This window comes from Herpailurus yagouaroundi, unplaced genomic scaffold (genome assembly GCF_014898765.1).
Source record: "Herpailurus yagouaroundi ecotype Mexico unplaced genomic scaffold, PumYag 166, whole genome shotgun sequence".
Classification (NCBI taxonomy): domain Eukaryota; kingdom Metazoa; phylum Chordata; class Mammalia; order Carnivora; family Felidae; genus Herpailurus; species Herpailurus yagouaroundi.
In genome coordinates this window covers 4517126-4535412 of record NW_024412407.1, presented here as the reverse complement: position 1 = coordinate 4535412, position 18287 = coordinate 4517126, and the positions used below count along the sequence as shown (strand labels likewise).

Genomic DNA, 18287 nt, shown 5'->3' with positions numbered 1-18287 from the left:
ATTTTTAAAAGAATGTAAATTTAAGGCTTTTGACATTGCTAACTCTTAGAAAAACTGTATGAATTACAGCAATGAACTGTTTGCTTCCTTTTATACTTGTCAAAATGACATTAAGTAGTTCAATAGGTAAAAATGATACCTTGCAGTTAACTATTCCTGTTTGTCCTTTGTATATTTTCCCTGGAACAGGAAGACCTAGTTTTTCCCTTTCACGAGCCCAGTGCTTAGCTTTAGAACACATATGTAAATAAACTATTATTGTGGTTAGCAAAATAGAGGTGTGTGCAAATAATAAGAGGGAAAGAAGAAGTAATGACCAAAGAAATGAAGTCAGGTGCCCAAGATTTGTAGACACTATAAGGAGTTATGGTAGAGTAGGCATTATGTCTTTAAAAATGAGGAAGCTGGAGGGACTCCTGGATGGCTTGGTCAGTTAAGCGTCCATCTTCAGTTCAGGTCATGATCTCGTGGTGTGTGAGTTCGAGCCCCATGTCAGCCTCTGTGCTGACAGCTCAGAGCCTGGAGCCTGTTTTGGATTCTGTGTCTCCCCTTCTCTCTCTCTGCCCCTGCCCCACTCATGCTCTGTCTCTCTCACTCTCTCTCAAAAATAAACAAACATTAAAAAAAATTAAAAAATAAATAAGTGAATAAAATGAAGAAACTGGAGCCAGTAATTGCATAATTACTGGATGGCAGAATAAAGGTAAATTTTTTTGTTGTTATACCACACTTGTCTTTCGGGTGTTGGAATGACTCTCAATTTAGCTTCATGAAGACAATATTGATACTTTTTTTTTTTTTTTAAGAAATATTATAAACTAGATGTTCTGGAAAAAACTGACAATATTGGTTGAAATATTTTTTTGAGTTTTTTTTCCCCTAAGTTTGTGTATTTTGAGAAAGAGTACAAGTGTGCGAGTAGGGGAAGGGCAGAGAGCCAGAGAGAGACTCCTAAGCAGGCTCCGCCCTATGAGCACAGAGCCCAATCAGGGGCTCAGTCATGACCTGAGTTGCAATCAAGAGTTGGACACTCGGGGCGCCTGGGTGGCTTAGTCGGTTGAGCGTCTTTGACTCAGGTCATGATCTCACACTCCTAGGTTCGAGCCTTGCTTTGGGCTCTGTGCTGACAGCCCAAAGTCTGGAGGCTTGCTTCGGATTCTGTGTCTCCCTCTCTCTCTGCCCCTCCCCCACTCGCACTCTGTCACTCTCTCTCCCTCTCTTTCTCAAAATAAACATAATAATAAAAAATTTAAAAAAAAAAGAGTTGGACACTTAACTGACTGAGCCACCCAGGCACCCCTAAAAAAGTTTTTTTTTTTTAAAAGCAGTGCTTTAAGTTGGCAAGAAAGCAAATGAAGTCTTCAGACCAAAAATAATTAAAAAGTACTCATCCAAAGAGGTAAGCAGGTCATAAATGTAGAGCTACTCTTAATGCATCTGTTGGTTCTTACTGGCCCAGAGCTTTGGTTTTAATTGGTAGTGCTTAGGGACAGGACACATGGTAAAAAAAAAAGGGGGGGGGAAGGCGGGGGGAGAGTGAGCTTTCCCAGAGAAAAGGAAACTTGTCAGGTTTAGCTGTGACTCTGGATTGGTGAGGCAGAGGTATTCCCTAGTAATTCTAACCACAGATGTTCTTTTTGCAAAGTAGAGCTAAAATTCACACAAGTTGTTACCCAAAAAATCATGTTGAAAATTAAAGAAATACCAGATTGGTAGTTTTATAAACTGTGCAGTCATCTAACAGAGGGAAAACAAGTCCTCTCCTAAAGAGCATATTTAAAAATTTTTTTTAATGTTTGTTTATTTTTGAGAGAGCATGAGCGGGGGAGGGGCAGAGAGAGGGAGACAGAATCTGACGCAGGCTCCAGGCTCTGAGCTGTCAGCACAGAGCCGACATGGGCTTGAACTCAAAGAGCTGTGAGACCTTGACCTGAGTCAAAGGCGGACGCTCAACCAACTGAGCCACCCAGGCGCCCCTAAAGAGCATATTTTAAACATAATGTTCAAAATTCCCACAAATAAAGTTCCAAGGAAAATGGGCTTACAATATAAAATCATAAAGCACGTAAGTCATAATGAGCATGGTTTAGCAGAAACAACAGATCACAAAATCAAACCCTCAAAGATTGCAGATAGTGAATTTATCAAGTTCAGACTATAAAATTAGAATAATATGCTTAAATGAAGGAAGATACTGAAAAGATGATCAAGAAACAAAACATCAGATAGATTTGATAAAAGAACCAAAAAGAACTTCAAGAAATGAAAATTATAAAAATAACTTATAAACTTATTGGAAAAGTTAAGTTCATTTTAGAAGTAGATGAAGAGAGAATTGATGAAATGGAAGAAATATCATAAATCGCTCAGGATGTAATTTCTTGAAAGACAAGGAAATGGAAAGTAGGAAAGAGATTGATACACAGAGAGGTGGAACATAGTATGAGAAAGTACAAAATATTTTATTGGCATTCCAGAAAGAAGTAATAGAGCAGTTAGTTGGTGAAGAGGCAAAGTTTGAAGAGCTATACCTGGGAATTTTACACAGTTGATGCATCAGATTTCAAAAGAGCACAGTGAATCCTAAGTAGATTAAATAAAGAATTTCACACTTAGACTGATGATTGTAAAACTGCAAATCACCACTGACAAAAATTGAGCAAAGAGAGATTAGGAATGATAGCTAGACTAATAGCTGGTTTCTGATCAGTAACAGTACAAAACAGAAGGCAGTGGGGATATCTTTAATAACCTGAAAGGGAATGTGTGCCTAGTAAGAATTCTTTATACAAAAAAAAAAAAAAAAAAAAAAAAGCTTTCTATAGCAGAGGTAGAGGGTAAAAATATTTTCAGGGAGGGGTGCCTGGGTGGCTCAATTCTGTTGGACATCCGACTTGGGCTCAGGTCATGATATTGTGGTTCATGGGTATAAGCCCTGTGTTGGGCTCTGTGCTGGCAGCTCAGAGCCTCGAGCCTGCTTCAGATTCTGTCTCCGAAGCTCTCTGCCCCTTCTCCCTCCTGCCCCCCTCAAAAATAAATAAACATTTAAGAAAATATTTTCAGGGAAACCACAACTTAAAGAGTTTACTACAAAAAAAAATTTTTTTTTCTGAATGATGTCTTTGGTGGAGAAGGAAAGAATGATGTTCAAAGATTTTCATCAGCATTTATGTAAATTTAATAAATATTGACTGGTATAAAAAAATAATAGGATATATTACATATATACACATAGGCACAAGACGTGTAAAATAGTCTTTGATGTTAATGTACTAGGCACTATAACATTTATGCTCTAATTTGAAAAAATGTTTTTTAAGTTTTATATTTTTTATGATTCGAATTTAAGGTAATATTTTAATGGAATGCTTTATAAGGGGAAAAAAAAACCTTGATCAGAGTATTGTAGCAGATTGTGTTCCTCTCTAGCCCACATCTATGTTTATGCACTTTTTGCAGTTGTAATAATCTGTGAGTTGTAATCATTTATTGTTAATATTAACTTAGTACTTAGTCTCTGTATGTCTTTAGTTGGATATATGATTTCTCATTTAATAGGTTATCTGTAAAAGGGAGACAGTGATGTAAGTACTAATTCCTCCAGAATTGCTTAACATGTTTGCTTTTGTTATTGTGGTGGTTATGGGTTTTTTTCACTTCATTTTGTGAATGCATTTTTCATTTTGACATTTTCATATTTGGTCAACCCTAGGATGCACATTGTTGCACACTGTAAACTTCTCTGGCAAATGGGATACATCTTAATAGTATTTGATGTCACAGTTTTAATATACAGCAATTTTTTCTTTGATTTAGTAGTACCCCTTTAGATTTTATAAAATACGGTCGTGTATCTTTATAATTTTGAATGGCTGTGCAATACTTTACCTAGAAAGTGTATCATAATTTCCCTTGTTCCTGGTTTTTTTGACTGGGTTATTTCTGTTTGTTGGCTCTTACAAATAATGCTAATAGAATATGAGTGCACCATTTTATATAGTCTTATATAGTCTCCAGTAAAGAATGAGTTTGCAAATTTTATGCTAATGTGGGAATTATTTTTAAGTACTTTGCTAATCTAATAGGTGTTAAGTGGTACTTTTGTCATGAAATGTGAGATCTTGACCTGAGGCAAAATCAAGAGTCTGACAGTTAACCAACTGAGCCACTCACAGCCCCAAGATTTTAAGTAATGTCTGCACCCAATGTGCAGGCTCAAACACACAACTTCAGGATCAAGAATTGCATGCTCTACTGACTCAGCCAGCCAGACACCCCACATTGCTGTTTTTGACGTGGGAAAAATTTCTAAATGTTAGAATTGTTTAGAGTCAAAGGTCTCTATCACAGTGTAGATGGCAATAAGAATTATATACTTTGGAAAATCATTCTAGATACGTAAAATATTTGCTCTAAATACATAAAAATAAGCCAAAGATAGGTGAATAGTTTGAATAAATTTTATGACAAATGCAAGTAGATTGAGGTAAAGCAGCATTTCTGTATTAATTGTTTATAGAGATATATTTTTTATTGTATAGGTACCTAAATTTTATACATACACATTCAAGTCCATCTACTTAAAAAGATTTATTGTCAAGTTGAGCCCAATACTTTAAAGTATTATTTAATATTTATTATTAAATTACTTAATATGATTGGGGTTTCCTTCACATTTAAGTAATAGAAAAGTCCATTAAAGAGGTGACTGTGTGGCTCAGTCGGTTAAGCATCTGACTTCGGCTCAGGTCATGATCTCATAGTTCTTGAGTTTGAGCCCCGCATCAGGCTCTGTGCTGACAGCTCAGAGCCTGGAGCCTGCTTCAGATTCTGTGTCTCCCTCTCTCTCTGCCCCCCCCCCCCCACACTCTTGTCTTTCTCTCTCTCAAAAATAGATAAAAAATAGACAAGTCCATTATCTAAAATTGTAATTTTAATACACTGACTTTTAAAATTTACAAATAGATCTTTTGATTATTTAGCAGGTAACATCTAAAGGAACCGGTTTAAATCCTAATGCCAAAGTATGGCAAGAAATTCCTTCTGGAAATACTGATGCCACTCCAGTAACTCATGGAACTGAAAGCTCTTGGCATGAAACAGCAGCAACATCAGGGTCTCATCCTGAGGGTAAGTCCTAAATATTTCATCAGAACAAATCATATTTTGGTTAAATATATGGTCAAACCAGTTTATAGAACTTTGGGGTACATCTTTTGATTATTTGATTAAATATATTTATAAATGTTCAATAGGCAGTTTGTACACAGTTCTTATCTTTAGTATGAATGGGTTATCACTAGTTTCAAATAGTAGCTGTGTCTTTGGGTCTAGCATTTAACCCACTTAACAATATGGTATTTATAAATTAATTTTGATATACCATCATTGGCAATGCTATTTACTCACTGTTTGACCTTGGGTAAATGACTTCTCTGTGCTTGTTTCCTTCATCTGTAAAACAGTAATAATAATTACTTTTGGCATAGGATTTTCTGAGAATTAAATGAATTAAGTGCATGTAGCTCTCTGATACATAAATAGTGCTATAGGAGTTTAAACTATTGTTAATCATTTTAGCTTATCCATAAGGGTCAAAACTTACCTCCCTTTGGAAGAGAATTCTTACTAAAACCATGCGGACATTGCCCAACTGGTAGAATTCTTTAAAATCTTACTATAAAAGACATAGTGCCCAGAGTTCCTAAAGATAGGATTTATTGAATTTCTATTTACTGTCATTATATATTTTTTAATACAGGTAATACAGAGCTTTCAGATGATATGTGTAAGGAATACGAAGTAATGTATTCATCTTGTGAAACCACCAGAAATACTATAGGCATTGAAGAATCAACTGATGGAATGATTTTAGGGCCAGAAGATCTGAGTTACCAAATATATGACGTTCCTGGTAAACTTTATGCTTGTATTGGTAAAATGAGCATTTGGTAAACTAGTGTTTTTTCCCCTTACAGTTTCTTTATTATTGTTCTAATAAACCTATGGCATGGATCAATCTGCTTTTTTGAAAAGAACTGTATGGTAATAAAATGTTAGATGATTTTTATAAATACTGTTTTCAAAAGGGCAAACATGAAGATTGTAATTTATTTATTTTTTAAAGTTTGTTTTTTTGAGGAGAGAGAGACAGAGCATGAACTGGGGAGGGGCAGAGAGAGAGGGAGACACGATCAGAAGCAAGCTCCAGGCTCTGAGCTGTCAGCGCAGAGTCAGAAGTGAAGCTTGAACTCAGAAGCCGTGAGATCATGACCTGAGGGGAAGTCACGCTTAAGCAGCTGAGCCACCCAGGTGTCCTGAAAACTGTAATTCAAAAGAATATTTAGAGAAAAGATCCTGTTTAGGAGAGTGTGAAATTAAAGATAAAAGGGAAAAATAGTCAATATAGTGAAAATAGACCTCAATTATAATTTTTCAGAGTCCCAAGTTTCTTGATCTATTAGTTGGGATCAGTGCAAGTTCTGTCAATTTTCCCATTCTGTCAGTGTGAAATGCATTTATAGATGTGAAATTGCAGGGATTAATTTTGAGAAAATCACAGTATTAAAAACATGGTTCTTCTGCAATTCAACTTGTGAAATATATTTTTTCACATTTATAAAACTAGCATGGGTTAGTAGTTGCCTAAATTTAAAATGGATGAGATTTAAAAGAAACTAAAAATGGACCATAGACCCCAACTACCTAACTTAATCTTTCTGACTTAAAGGATCTCTTTGGAAAATACATGTAATAGGGAATACTCTCTTCTATTGCTGCTTAGTTCTTTGACTTCAGTCAAGGTGTACAAACCTTTGTCCTCAATTTCCTTATTTATTGTAAACATTTGGACTAGATTTCTAAGTTTTGTCAGCTTGTAAGTTGATTCCTGAAGTAGCATGGGTGGTATTTCCATATAATAATTTAAGGTGGTAGGTTCTCCTCCCTGCTTGTGGTCATAATATACCACTGGGTACTTTTTTTTTTTTTTTTAATTTTTTTTTTCAACGTTTATTTATTTTTGGGACAGAGAGAGACAGAGCATGAACGGGGGAGGGGCAGAGAGAGAGGGAGACACAGAATCGGAAACAGGCTCCAGGCTCTGAGCCATCAGCCCAGAGCCCGACGCGGGGCTCAAACTCACGGACCGCGAGATCGTGACCTGGCTGAAGTCGGACGCTTAACCGACTGCGCCACCCAGGCACCCCACCACTGGGTACTTTAAACATAGAGTTGGTTTAAGTAATGTGGCAACCAGTTGGTATTTTAATAAGTTTGCTGTAATGACATTGAAAAGTTAAATGAAGTTCTTGCTTATTTAGCACACTTGGGTGGTTGGATTTTGTATTAGAAAGATTGCATATACATGGAAATAGAATGCTTCTTTTTTTTTTTTTAATTTTTTAATGTCTTATTTACTTTTGCGAGAGAGACAGAGTATGAGCAGGGGAGGAGCAGAGAGAGAGGGAGAGAGAGAATCCCAAGCAGGCCTCAGGCTTTCATTGTGGAGCCCGATGTGGGGCTCGAAATAAGGAACTGTGAGATCACGACCTGAGCAGAGATGAAGTGTCGGACGCTTAACTGACTGAGCCCCTTATATTCATCTTTAATGACGTTAATCTAATATCTAATACTACTTTGAATTTTGAGTAATAAGACAAGGTAGTGGTAAAATCATGCACAGAATTTATTTTTATGCACTCTCTGTTGTCTATACATTTAAAGGAAATTAGCCTAATCACTAATGCTTTTTAAGAAGAGGACAGATTACATGCTTTGAGTGTGTAATGTTTTGTGTAAGATTCTAATGAAAGAGTGATGGTTTTCCAGGCTTGAGTCCTGGAGGGGAAAGAAAAGTCTTGTTCTGGGTTTAAATAATATAATCATAGAAGGCTGTTAGAGAGTTGATCTGAAACTTTGGCTGTTTGAGTGTTTTAAATATTCCTAGGAAGATAAAGTGCTCTAAAATTAAGGAATGAAAAGAAAAGAGTATTAAGAGAAGTTTAAGAAGTATAAATAACATCAGATTTAGTATCAATAATACAGATGTGGAGAAATATATACATATATCCCAATTTATTTATCTAGTTCCTTCAAATTTAGATTACTGTTACTTTTGTTCTTTGAGCTTTCATTAAAGGAATAAGTAGTTATCACATTTTAAAAGTATTTAGGGTAGTATTTTACAGAAAGCCGAGTATTTTTAGTATTCATGGTGCTTTGTTCATTTCTTGATAAAATAATTTTTAAACTGATCTGAAATTTATCTAAAGAAAGAATAGATAGGTGGAAAGAAATTAGACTTTGTGCTAACTGAATTTTAAAAATAATAGTTTTGTCATGAATTTTAATTTGTACATACTTTGTGACTTATTCTGAGTACAACAATTTGTAATATTTACCACCTACGGTAATTTGATATTAACTTTTTTCCTCTGTTTTCTACCTTCAGGAGAAAGCAGTTCAGCAATTTCTACAGAAGACCTAAAAGAATGTCTGAAGAAACAATTAGAATTCTGTTTCTCCCGGTACAGTATTCATTTTTTTTTTTAATTGATATTTCTCACTTTTTGCATTGTTCGGTTAGTAGATGTTAAATACCCATGAAATAGAGTGGAAGAATGGTGGTTTTAATTCCCTTCAGTGATGTATTTTGGTATTATTCTTTAATATATTTCTTAACTAGGTTTAAAGATGTAATCTCTAATTGGATATGCAAAAAGGATCTAGTCTTAGTAGGAAGGTAATTAAATTACTGGATCGGATTACTTTTGGATAGGATATTAGGATATGTTCCTATGAACATATTCAGGTTTAGGGTTCTCAAAAAAGTGGGTTATCTCTTAATTTATATTTTTTAGTAGTTGGCTCTTGTAACCTTTGATCATAGAGTTACTTTTAGCAAGATAGGTGGATGGGCATAGAATTTATGTTACCAGTACCTTCTATTAAGGAGTTCTTTCAGGCACACGTTTCAAGATGTCTTATTTACAGATAATTAGTAGGTATATCTACAGCTTAGATGTCATAAAACTTTAGTATGTAAAACTGACCCTTTCAAAATAAACAGAGAAGTTTGGATATGCATGCAAATGTAATGTTTTCTATTTATCCTGTATATCATGAGAGGTAGGACCAGGTAAACCAGTTTTTCAAGCTAGAAACCTGGATTTTATCATAGACTTTTTTATATTCTTGACTCACGTTTAATTGATTCTTTATCCTAAATAGCTCCTTTCTTTTCCCCTCCTTTTTATTCTTTGCCTTTATAGTCTAGTACAGGATAAAAGAATAAAAGCAAGAGCCTTCTGTCTTTTCTCTAGTCATTTGTGCTTACAATTCATTTTCTGTAATATACTTGTAATATTTATTTATCTATCTATCTATTTATTTATTTATTTTACATTTATTTGTTTTTTGAGAGACATAGAGAGACAGAGCACAAGTTGGGGAGGGGCAGAGGGAGAAGGAGACATAGAATCTAAAGCCGGCTCCAGGCTCTGAGCTGTCAACACAGAGCCCAACAAGGGGCTCGAACTCACAAACTGTGAGATCGTGACCTGAGCCGAAGTCGGATGCTTAACCGACTGAGACACCCAGGCGCCCCTGTAATAGTTATTTAAACATCTTCGCCTACTAACTGGATAGTGTGTATCTGCTTATATTTCTGAGTTTTTCTCCTGCTTCCCTGTCATAATTTCCTGCCTTTTTGCATGTCTTATAAATTTGATTATATACTGGACATTACATATTAAAAAAGCTAGGAGTTGTAAGTCATGTAATTTTCCCCTCTAGACAAGACTTGAGTTTTTCTTCAGGTAGGTAGAAGCAGATTGATAGCTTCAATCCAGTCAGGAGTTGAGCTAGGTTAGTGCTGAGCAGCCACTTTTTTTTTTTTTTTTTTTTTAAATATATTGCACAAGCAGAAGAGGGACAGAGAGAGGGGGGCAGAGAATCCCAAGCAAGCTCCACCTTGTCAGCACAGAGTGCACTGTGGGGCTCCATCTCGATGACCATGAGATCTTGATCTGAGCTGAAATCAAGAGTCAGATGTCCAGCTGACACCCAGGTGTCTCTCAGCCACTTTAACGGAGTCTACTCCGTCTACCTCTGATTTATCTCTGTTCCTTAGGCATGACCTTTTCAGCCTTTTGATTCAGAAGTTGTCCTTTTCCTGTTACCTTCAGTCCTAAAACACCAAGGAAGATTCAGTCTGTTCTTAAGAGGTTTGAGATTAGCTCTTTAGTCTCTTACCCCGTAAGCTTCCAAACCTGGCAAATGTCTTATGGGGGAGACCTGTCTTGTTTGATGCAAGTTTCTTCCTTCCACTGGAACTTGCACAAAACCACAGAGCTATTACAGTGCCTTTTCAGCCGGGCTCCCAGTCTCCCATCTTCCTCCTGAGAACTCAAAAACATCATATGGAGGGAAATCTGCATGTTAGGAGCTCCTTTAGTTTCCAATTCATAGTGCCAGTCCTGTGCAACTGCCTAAAGCTCTGCTGGTTTCCCCCTGGTCCCAGATCTGCAAATTCCCTCAGGAACGAAAGAACATCTTTCTGGAATATCATTTTGTCATTGTAGCTTCTCTCTTTTATCTCCAAAAGCATGGTTTTATAATTTAGCTAGTCTTTTTTAGTTGTCGCAGTAGGAGCTCTGGCTTGGCATGATCTACCACGTCCTACTCAGAACTCTGATACCATTCAAACCAGCTGTGCGATTGACATTTGTAGCTCAGCAGAATTGTTATTAATACATATTGGGTATTACTCATGAGTAGTCAAATCATATATGGGATTTATATCTATTAATTTGACTTTTGACAAGATAGAGTTTCTTTAAGAGTTTGACACAAGATTTATTAAGAACAGACATGCTGAAGTTCAGAATTGATTTAGGATACAACGTCTTAGTTGTATAAATATTCTGTTTATAGTTGTCTTATTTTTCAGTTCTTAAAGAATATCTTGATGAAGGTGCTATTACTGTGTTTCTCCTTTTATACTAAAGTGAGTTTAACCTTTACTGATATCTTCTCTATTCTTTTTTGCCCCCCAAATAACCTGTTAACCAGTAGTAGTAATTACTACTTTATTTTAATAAAACTTGAAGATAAAGGCGTTTGATCCTACTCTTTGCCAGGCAGTAGAGCATTGAAATACATTTTGGGAGCACCTGGCTGGTGATCAGTAGACATGTGACTCTTGATCTTGGGTTGTGAGTTCTAGCCCTGTATTGGGTGTAGAGGTTGCTTAAAAATAAAATCTTTAAAAACAAAAAACAAAAAACAAAAACATTTGAATGACAGAGATCCTTCATGGAACCTGTATTCTGGCTGGAGGAGACAAACATAATAAACCATAATAAATAAACAGCTTAGAAGTTTGTTAAGTGATAAGTGCTATGGAAGAAAGAGCACTGTAAGTAAGGGAAGGGGAATCGAGTGCTTGGATGATTTCTGTTTTAAATAGGGTCATTGAGAAAAGGTGGCTTTTAAGTAGAGACTTCTATCTATTTATAACCAAACTACTTCAAAGATCTGATGTGAAGAAGACAGCATGAGTTTGATTTTATTTCATTTTGTTACATAAGGTTTTATGTCTAAGATAGGAGTGTTTATATCTTTTTAAATGTATTTTAAAGAATCTTTTAAATATTTTAGTTTTAAATTTATTACTGAAATTTAAATTAAAAAAATCAAACATAAAAAATGGAAACATTTAGAAATTTTAAATCCTTTACAGTCCAACCCATGGTTGAAGCTATAATTTTTCTCATGAATATTCTAACATCAGTGATAAAGTGTTTATAAGATGGAACTACACTGTATGTAATATTTTGTAATATACTTTTCAATTTAATATTAAGCCTCTTTCCATATCAATATAATTCTATAAAGTTCAAAACTTTTTCAGAACTATTGGCCTGATGTATTTGGGGATTCAGAAACTTTCTGGAAGTGTTAGAGTATCCTGTTGTATATTATGTGTTTTTATAGTTCACTGTATTGTTTCTGATGGCATGATTTTGTTTTCCTAGACTAAGTGACAAAAATGAATAAGGCACCTCTTCAGGTGCCTTTTAAGAATTGTTTTAAAAAAAAAAAAAAAAAAAGAATTGTTTTATAGGACTCTTCTGTTTATTTCTTTCAGAGAAAATTTATCAAAGGATCTTTACCTGATATCTCAAATGGACAGTGATCAGTTCATCCCAATTTGGACAGTTGCCAACATGGAAGAAATAAAAAAGCTGACCACAGACCCTGATCTAATTCTTGAAGTGCTGAGATGTATGTAAATCATACCTTTTAGCTTAATTTTTATAGTCAAAAGGCTGAATATTCTTTTGATTTCTGGTTATGCAGGGTTTTTTGGTTTTGTGTTTGTTTGCCATTTATTTACTTACTTTATTTATTTTAATGTTTGTTTATTTTTGAGATAAAAAGTGTATAAGCCGGGGAAAGGCACAGAGAGAGGGAGACAAAGAATCCCAAGCAGGCTCCACACCGTCAGTGCAGAGGCCGACATGGGGCTCAAATTCATGAACTATTCTTTTTTTTCCTAACGTTTTTTATTTTTTTGACAGAAAGTGAGAGAGTGGGGAGGGGCTGAGAGAGAGGGAGACACAGAATCTGAAGCAGGCTCCAGGCTCTGAGCTGTCTGCAGAGAGCCTGATGTGGCTTAAACCCACAAACCACGAGATCATGACCTGAGCTGAAGTCGGACCCTTAGCCAAATGAGTCACCCAGATGCCCCTCAAACTCAAACTGTGAGATCATGACCTGAGCCAAAACCAAGATTTGGACACTTAACCGACTGAGCCACCAAGGCGCCCATTTGCCATTTATTTTTATTTTTTTTAATTGTAATTGACATACAATGTTATATTAGTTTCAGGTATACAGCATCATGATTTGACAATTCCATACAGTAAGCTCTGCTCATCAGGCAGGGAATTGTTAACTCTTTATTTTTTGTTATTCTGTTCCAATAATTTATTTTTACTGACTTGGTATTTAGCTTCTATATCATTTCTATACCTTGGTTGTTTGTCTTAATACCCACTTACACGTTGGTTTGCGAGCATAATTCATTCCAGAACCATGTTTGTAATCCAAAGCACTTGTATATAAAAGCGAATTTCAAGAACTATTGCCTCAGTTGTGATCATGTGACATTTGGCGTCACGTACTACTTGTATTGCAAGGCGTTGCTTGTTTATCAAGTTAAAATTTATTAGAAATGTTTATTCGCCTTGTGAAACACTTGCAGAACAAGTTACTTGCAATCCAAGGTTTTCTATGTAAGCAATTATATCTCACTTTTCTGGGCTATCAAAGTTATTTGTATCGTTGTCACACCTTCTAAACAATCTGTTTCAAACTTTTGAACCCAAGTAGTACATTTTACATTAGAGCCCAGTACACACACCACATACCCATACGCAACTGAAATGTTAATTATGCAGATTAATACTAAATGCTTGTAGTTAACCCCTTTTATTTCCTAAATTGATTTCACAGGCTGTTAAAAGAATTGCTAAACTAAACTAAAAATTACAGTTTGATAAATAGTACTCTAAAGTTTAATAAAGAATTTCAGGTTCTAAGCATTTTTATTTTTATTTATTTTTAATTTTTTTTAACATTTATTTATTATTGAGAGACACGGAGCATGAGCAGGGGAGGGGTAGAGAGAGGGGGAGACACAGAATCTGAAGCAGGCTCCAGGCTCTGAGCTGTCAATACAGAGCTCGACTCAGGGCTTGAACTCACAAACTGTGAGATCATGACCTGAGCCGAAGTCGGTCGCCTAACCAACTGAGCCACACAGGCGCCCCTGGTTATAAGCATTTTTAATAGTGTTTGTGTCTTCTATCAGTGTTTCTTGGTAACCTCTCTTACCAAAGTTTTAACTACTTGCCTGAATAAAGGCAGGTCTTCACTTTTATATGAAATATATTGTTAAAAAATGTTTAAAAGTTAAATATACCAATAGTAGACTTATATCGGAATAGAGGATTTCCATTCTCAGAGGGCTAAATACATTTATGAAATCTCTGATTGGTTTGTGCAATGGTTTCTTAAGATGAGCCAGTCTTCTCATCTGAAGAAAGTCAGCTAAGAGACCAGCAGAATCCTCCACCTCTAAGGGAACCTAGTACTTCCACCCAACACTTCTTCCCTGTTCTGTTTTATACTGACTGCTTACCTGTTCAGAGAAATATGGCATATTATCTCTCTGAAGAGACTACAAATAAAAGTTTGGGCTATGTGGTATTATCTTCATTAAATATTTCCTCAAAATCAGCATCTAAGAGATGGCTTCTAAGTGTCTGTAATAGTATGTAAGAATAAATATGTTAACATCAAGGAAAAGTTAGAATTATTTGAGTATAATTCTTGGTTTAAGTGCTTCTTAGATTTTAAGAAGAATTTCTTCACATCAGAATGCAGTACTATAATCTGCTTACAAGAGTGGAATGCAAATACACTGATTTCATTATCTCCAGAAGTACAGAATTTGGTAACTGTACACAGGGTAATTACCATGTAGATATGTATTGTATGCTCCTGAAAGTTTTTCAACCCCAATGCAGTGCCAAGACACAAAGTAGGTACTCTGTATTTGTTGAAAGAATAACACTTGACAGTGTTTTTTGTAATCTTTGTTAACTGTAATCTTTGGTTCTACAACATAATTTCTTAACCTCTGCTAATTTATTCACTTGGAAATAGAAATAGTTTTTAATGACATTCTTAATATCTCTTACTGTCATTTTTGAATGAAATATTTTTTTAAATTGCAGCTTCTCCCATGGTACAAGTTGATGAGAAGGGCGAGAAAGTGAGACCAAGTCATAAGCGTTGTATTGTGATTCTTAGAGAGATTCCTGAAACAACACCTATAGAGGTATTATTAAGCATTGTTAAAGCTAAGTGTTCTTTAACTGTTTAAAGTGGAGGAGGTAAACAAGCAAAGTATAGGTCATTGGCCTCATATCAATCACTGTGTATACGTTAAATTTTTGTTTTGTAAATTCTGAAACACTGGAAGAATGGTATATTTTCAAAGTTAAAATATAAATAGGCTCTTTTGGGAACTTGATTCATCTGAAAGAATAAATTTAGGAATGAAGAAGAAAAATAGGAGTCAAGACTAATCGGAGTAGCTAGCAAACATAAAACAAAGTTGTAACTGTAAAGATGGTGTAGTATAATAATAAAATAGGTACAATAATAAAATAAGTTTTGAATGAAACAGTATATCCAGAAATAGACCCTTTAATAAAATAGTTATGTATAATAACATTTATTTAATAATTAGGTTTTACCACGTGCTGTGCAGTGTACTTTATGGTTACTTAAAGCCTAAGGTTTGTTATCTCTGTTTTATAGATAAAGTAACTGAGCCTTAGTATGGTGAAATAAGTTGCCTAAGGACATGTGGGCTCTTTAAATGAGTATCTGATTTGATCTCACTCTGATTTCAGAGCCCCTGTTTCAAAACCACTAAACCACAGAGCTACACACTAAATTGCCAAGTTAATAAGTTAGAGATGGGGAGAATTAATTAGTAACTGGTATGTGGTATTTACTGGCCATTTAAAACAGTTTTAGATTCTTGCCACCTAACAAATTTCACATATTAGTAGTTAATCTTTTTGCCCAGAGTCATTCCATTCACTATTAACTCTCCAGAATGAAGACTTCCTAAATTTAGAAACAGTGAAATTAGAAAAGAAACTGTCACTAGATAGAACTTCTATTTAAAAGTATGAACTATATGTCAAAAATAACAAATTGAAAGGAAAATTGCAGAATGGGAAGAATATTTGCATTCTTTAGAAACAATGTAGAATGTATGAGCCTGTACTCTAGAGCCAAGCTGCCTGGATTTGAGGCAGCTTGGCTCTAGAGTACAGGCTCGTATATTTCAGCTTTTTACTTGCTAACTCTATGACCTTGGATTGTTGTGAGAATTGGCTTAGTATATAGAGAGCTCAGAGCAGTACTTGGCATGCGCAACAAATCTAAGATTAGCCATTATTATCATTTTTTATAGTTACTGTAATTTATATTCTGAATACATAAATCACACATACAAAAAATAGTAAAAGGAAAAAGGCAGCGACGTAATATTCATTAAAAAAAAAGAAAGGAAGTGAAGATGACTAAAATAGAGAAAGTCAGCCTGGTCAATAATCATGAAAATTCAGATTAAAATGAGGGATTTGGGGTGGTGACCTTAAAGGTTCCTGTCAGGTAGAACAAATTTTTTTTTTTTTTTTTTTTTTTTTGCTCCTTGTGACCCAGACTGCTGTTTTTATACTTGGGAAAGTAAATCTATGAGCTTAACTCTTCCTAAAGAATAATAAAGGCTGGAAATAAAGAAATTTTATTGATATTTAAATAAAATCAATTTTTTATGCATTGAAGGGGATTAGAAATATTTGGAGATTATGAATTTTGAAGATAGACATCAGTGGGTGGCAGTCTGATAGTTCCACAGGCAGTTTTACAAAAATGTAAATTATGGACTGGATGAGAATTTTACTAACTGAACTTGGTAGTATTTCACCGCTTTCACAAATGTCACAAAACTCAGTTGGTTGCACTTACTTGTTTTTGAGTAGTATTGGCCCAAGAAAATTTCATCGTAAGTAGAGACTTTTTTTTAATTCAGTGTAGTAAAAATTTGAGGGAGTTAGGAGACAGGTTAGACTTCACTGTTACTATGTTTATTGTCCCATCAGCATAGTAATTACCTTTTTAAAAATTGATTTCTCATGATATTTTGTTATTTCGCAGGGCATTTTAACCTGTCCGATTCTTTCTGTTTGGGAGTTATTGGTTACTACTGAATTTCTCCTTGAACTCCAGTAGCTATTAGACCAAATGGAGTTTGGAAGCATACAAATCTGGGATTGAATTCTTCTTTATGATAATGTGTGTAGGTTAAACAGTTTGAGCTACCATTTCCTCAGCTGTACATTAGAGATGATAAAAATCTTTAACACAGGGTTGTTTTCAGGATAAATCTGTGTCTTACTGAGCATGGTATTTCAGTAGATGTTCCCTTTCCCTCTATAACTCAAGAGTTACTTAATGTTGACTTCCAGTTGTTTTCTTTCTTTTCTTTTTATAAACTTCTTTCAAGCTGTTAATTGTTAACACAGTTCTGAGTTTTGGTAATCATCTTTTTTGAAATCCATATATTTAAAAAAATTTTTTTTTTCAACGTTTATTTATTTTTGGGACAGAGAGAGACAGAGCATGAACGGGCGAGGGGCAGAGAGAGAGGGAGACACAGAATCGGAAACAGGCTCCAGGCTCTGAGCCATCAGCCCAGAGCCCGACGCGGGGCTCGAACTCACAGACCTTGAGATCGTGACCTGGTTGAAGTCGGACGCTTAACCGACTGCGCCACCCAGGCGCCCCGAAATCCATATATTTTAGTTTTCAGTCACTGAAATTTCAGATTCAGTTAAGGAAAGGTGAAGATATCTTTGCACAGAGTTCATGTCTGTGACTGATACAGATAGAGCATCTGGATTTAATTGAGAATGCATGAAAATAAACACTGAGCACCTAGAAAATGTTAATGGAGGATATACTTTTTTTTTTTTTTTTTTTTTTTTAAATGGAAGTCTAGAGAGATTTTACTGTTAGGGAAAGTTTAGCTTGCCACTAAGAGTAAAATGCTTGTTTTGCTTAGATTATTTTTATTTTTTAATTTAAATCCAGGTTAGTTAACATATTCTCTAACAATGGTTTGAGTAGAATTTAGTGATTCATCGCTTATATAAACACCCAGTGCTCATCCCGACAAGTACCCTCCTTAATGCCCATCCCCTGTTTAGCCCATCCCCCCACCCAACACCTCTCCAGCAACCACCAGTTCTTTGTATTTAAGAGTCTCTTATAGTTTGCCTCCTTCTCTGTTTTTATCTTATTTTTTCTTCCCTCCCCCTATGTTCATCTGTTTTGTTTCTTAAATTTCACGTACAAACGAAATCATATACTTGTCTTTCTCTGACTGATTTTACCTAGCATAATACATTCTAGTTCCATCCACGTTGTTGCATGTGGCAAGATTTTACTCTTTTTGGTAACCAAGTAATATTCCATTGTATATATTTACCACATCTTTATTCATTCATCAGTGGGTGGACATTTGGGCTCTCTCCATAATTTGGCTATTGTTGATAGTGCCGCTGTAAACATTGAGGTGCATGTGTTTCTTCGAATGAGCATTTCTGTATCCTTTGGATAAATAGTGCAATTTC

The 18287-nt window shown here is 35.2% G+C and overlaps 1 protein-coding gene across 9 annotated transcripts in view; it reads left to right on the top strand.

Moving 5' to 3' along the window:
• LARP4 (La ribonucleoprotein 4) overlaps nucleotides 1-18287 on the top strand; it is a 64388-nt gene that overhangs the window by 14960 nt on the left and 31141 nt on the right. For 6 of the 9 annotated variants that reach the window (XM_040488155.1, XM_040488154.1, XM_040488160.1 and 3 more), the window contains 5 exons: nucleotides 4983-5130; nucleotides 5762-5935; nucleotides 8453-8528; nucleotides 12152-12288; nucleotides 14808-14911. In XM_040488155.1, coding sequence (XP_040344089.1) covers nucleotides 4983-5130; nucleotides 5762-5935; nucleotides 8453-8528; nucleotides 12152-12288; nucleotides 14808-14911 — 639 coding nt within the window. The remainder of the gene's footprint in view (nucleotides 1-4982; nucleotides 5131-5761; nucleotides 5936-8452; nucleotides 8529-12151; nucleotides 12289-14807; nucleotides 14912-18287) is intronic. The other 3 variants (XM_040488157.1, XM_040488161.1, XM_040488153.1) reach the window with 2 other exon arrangements.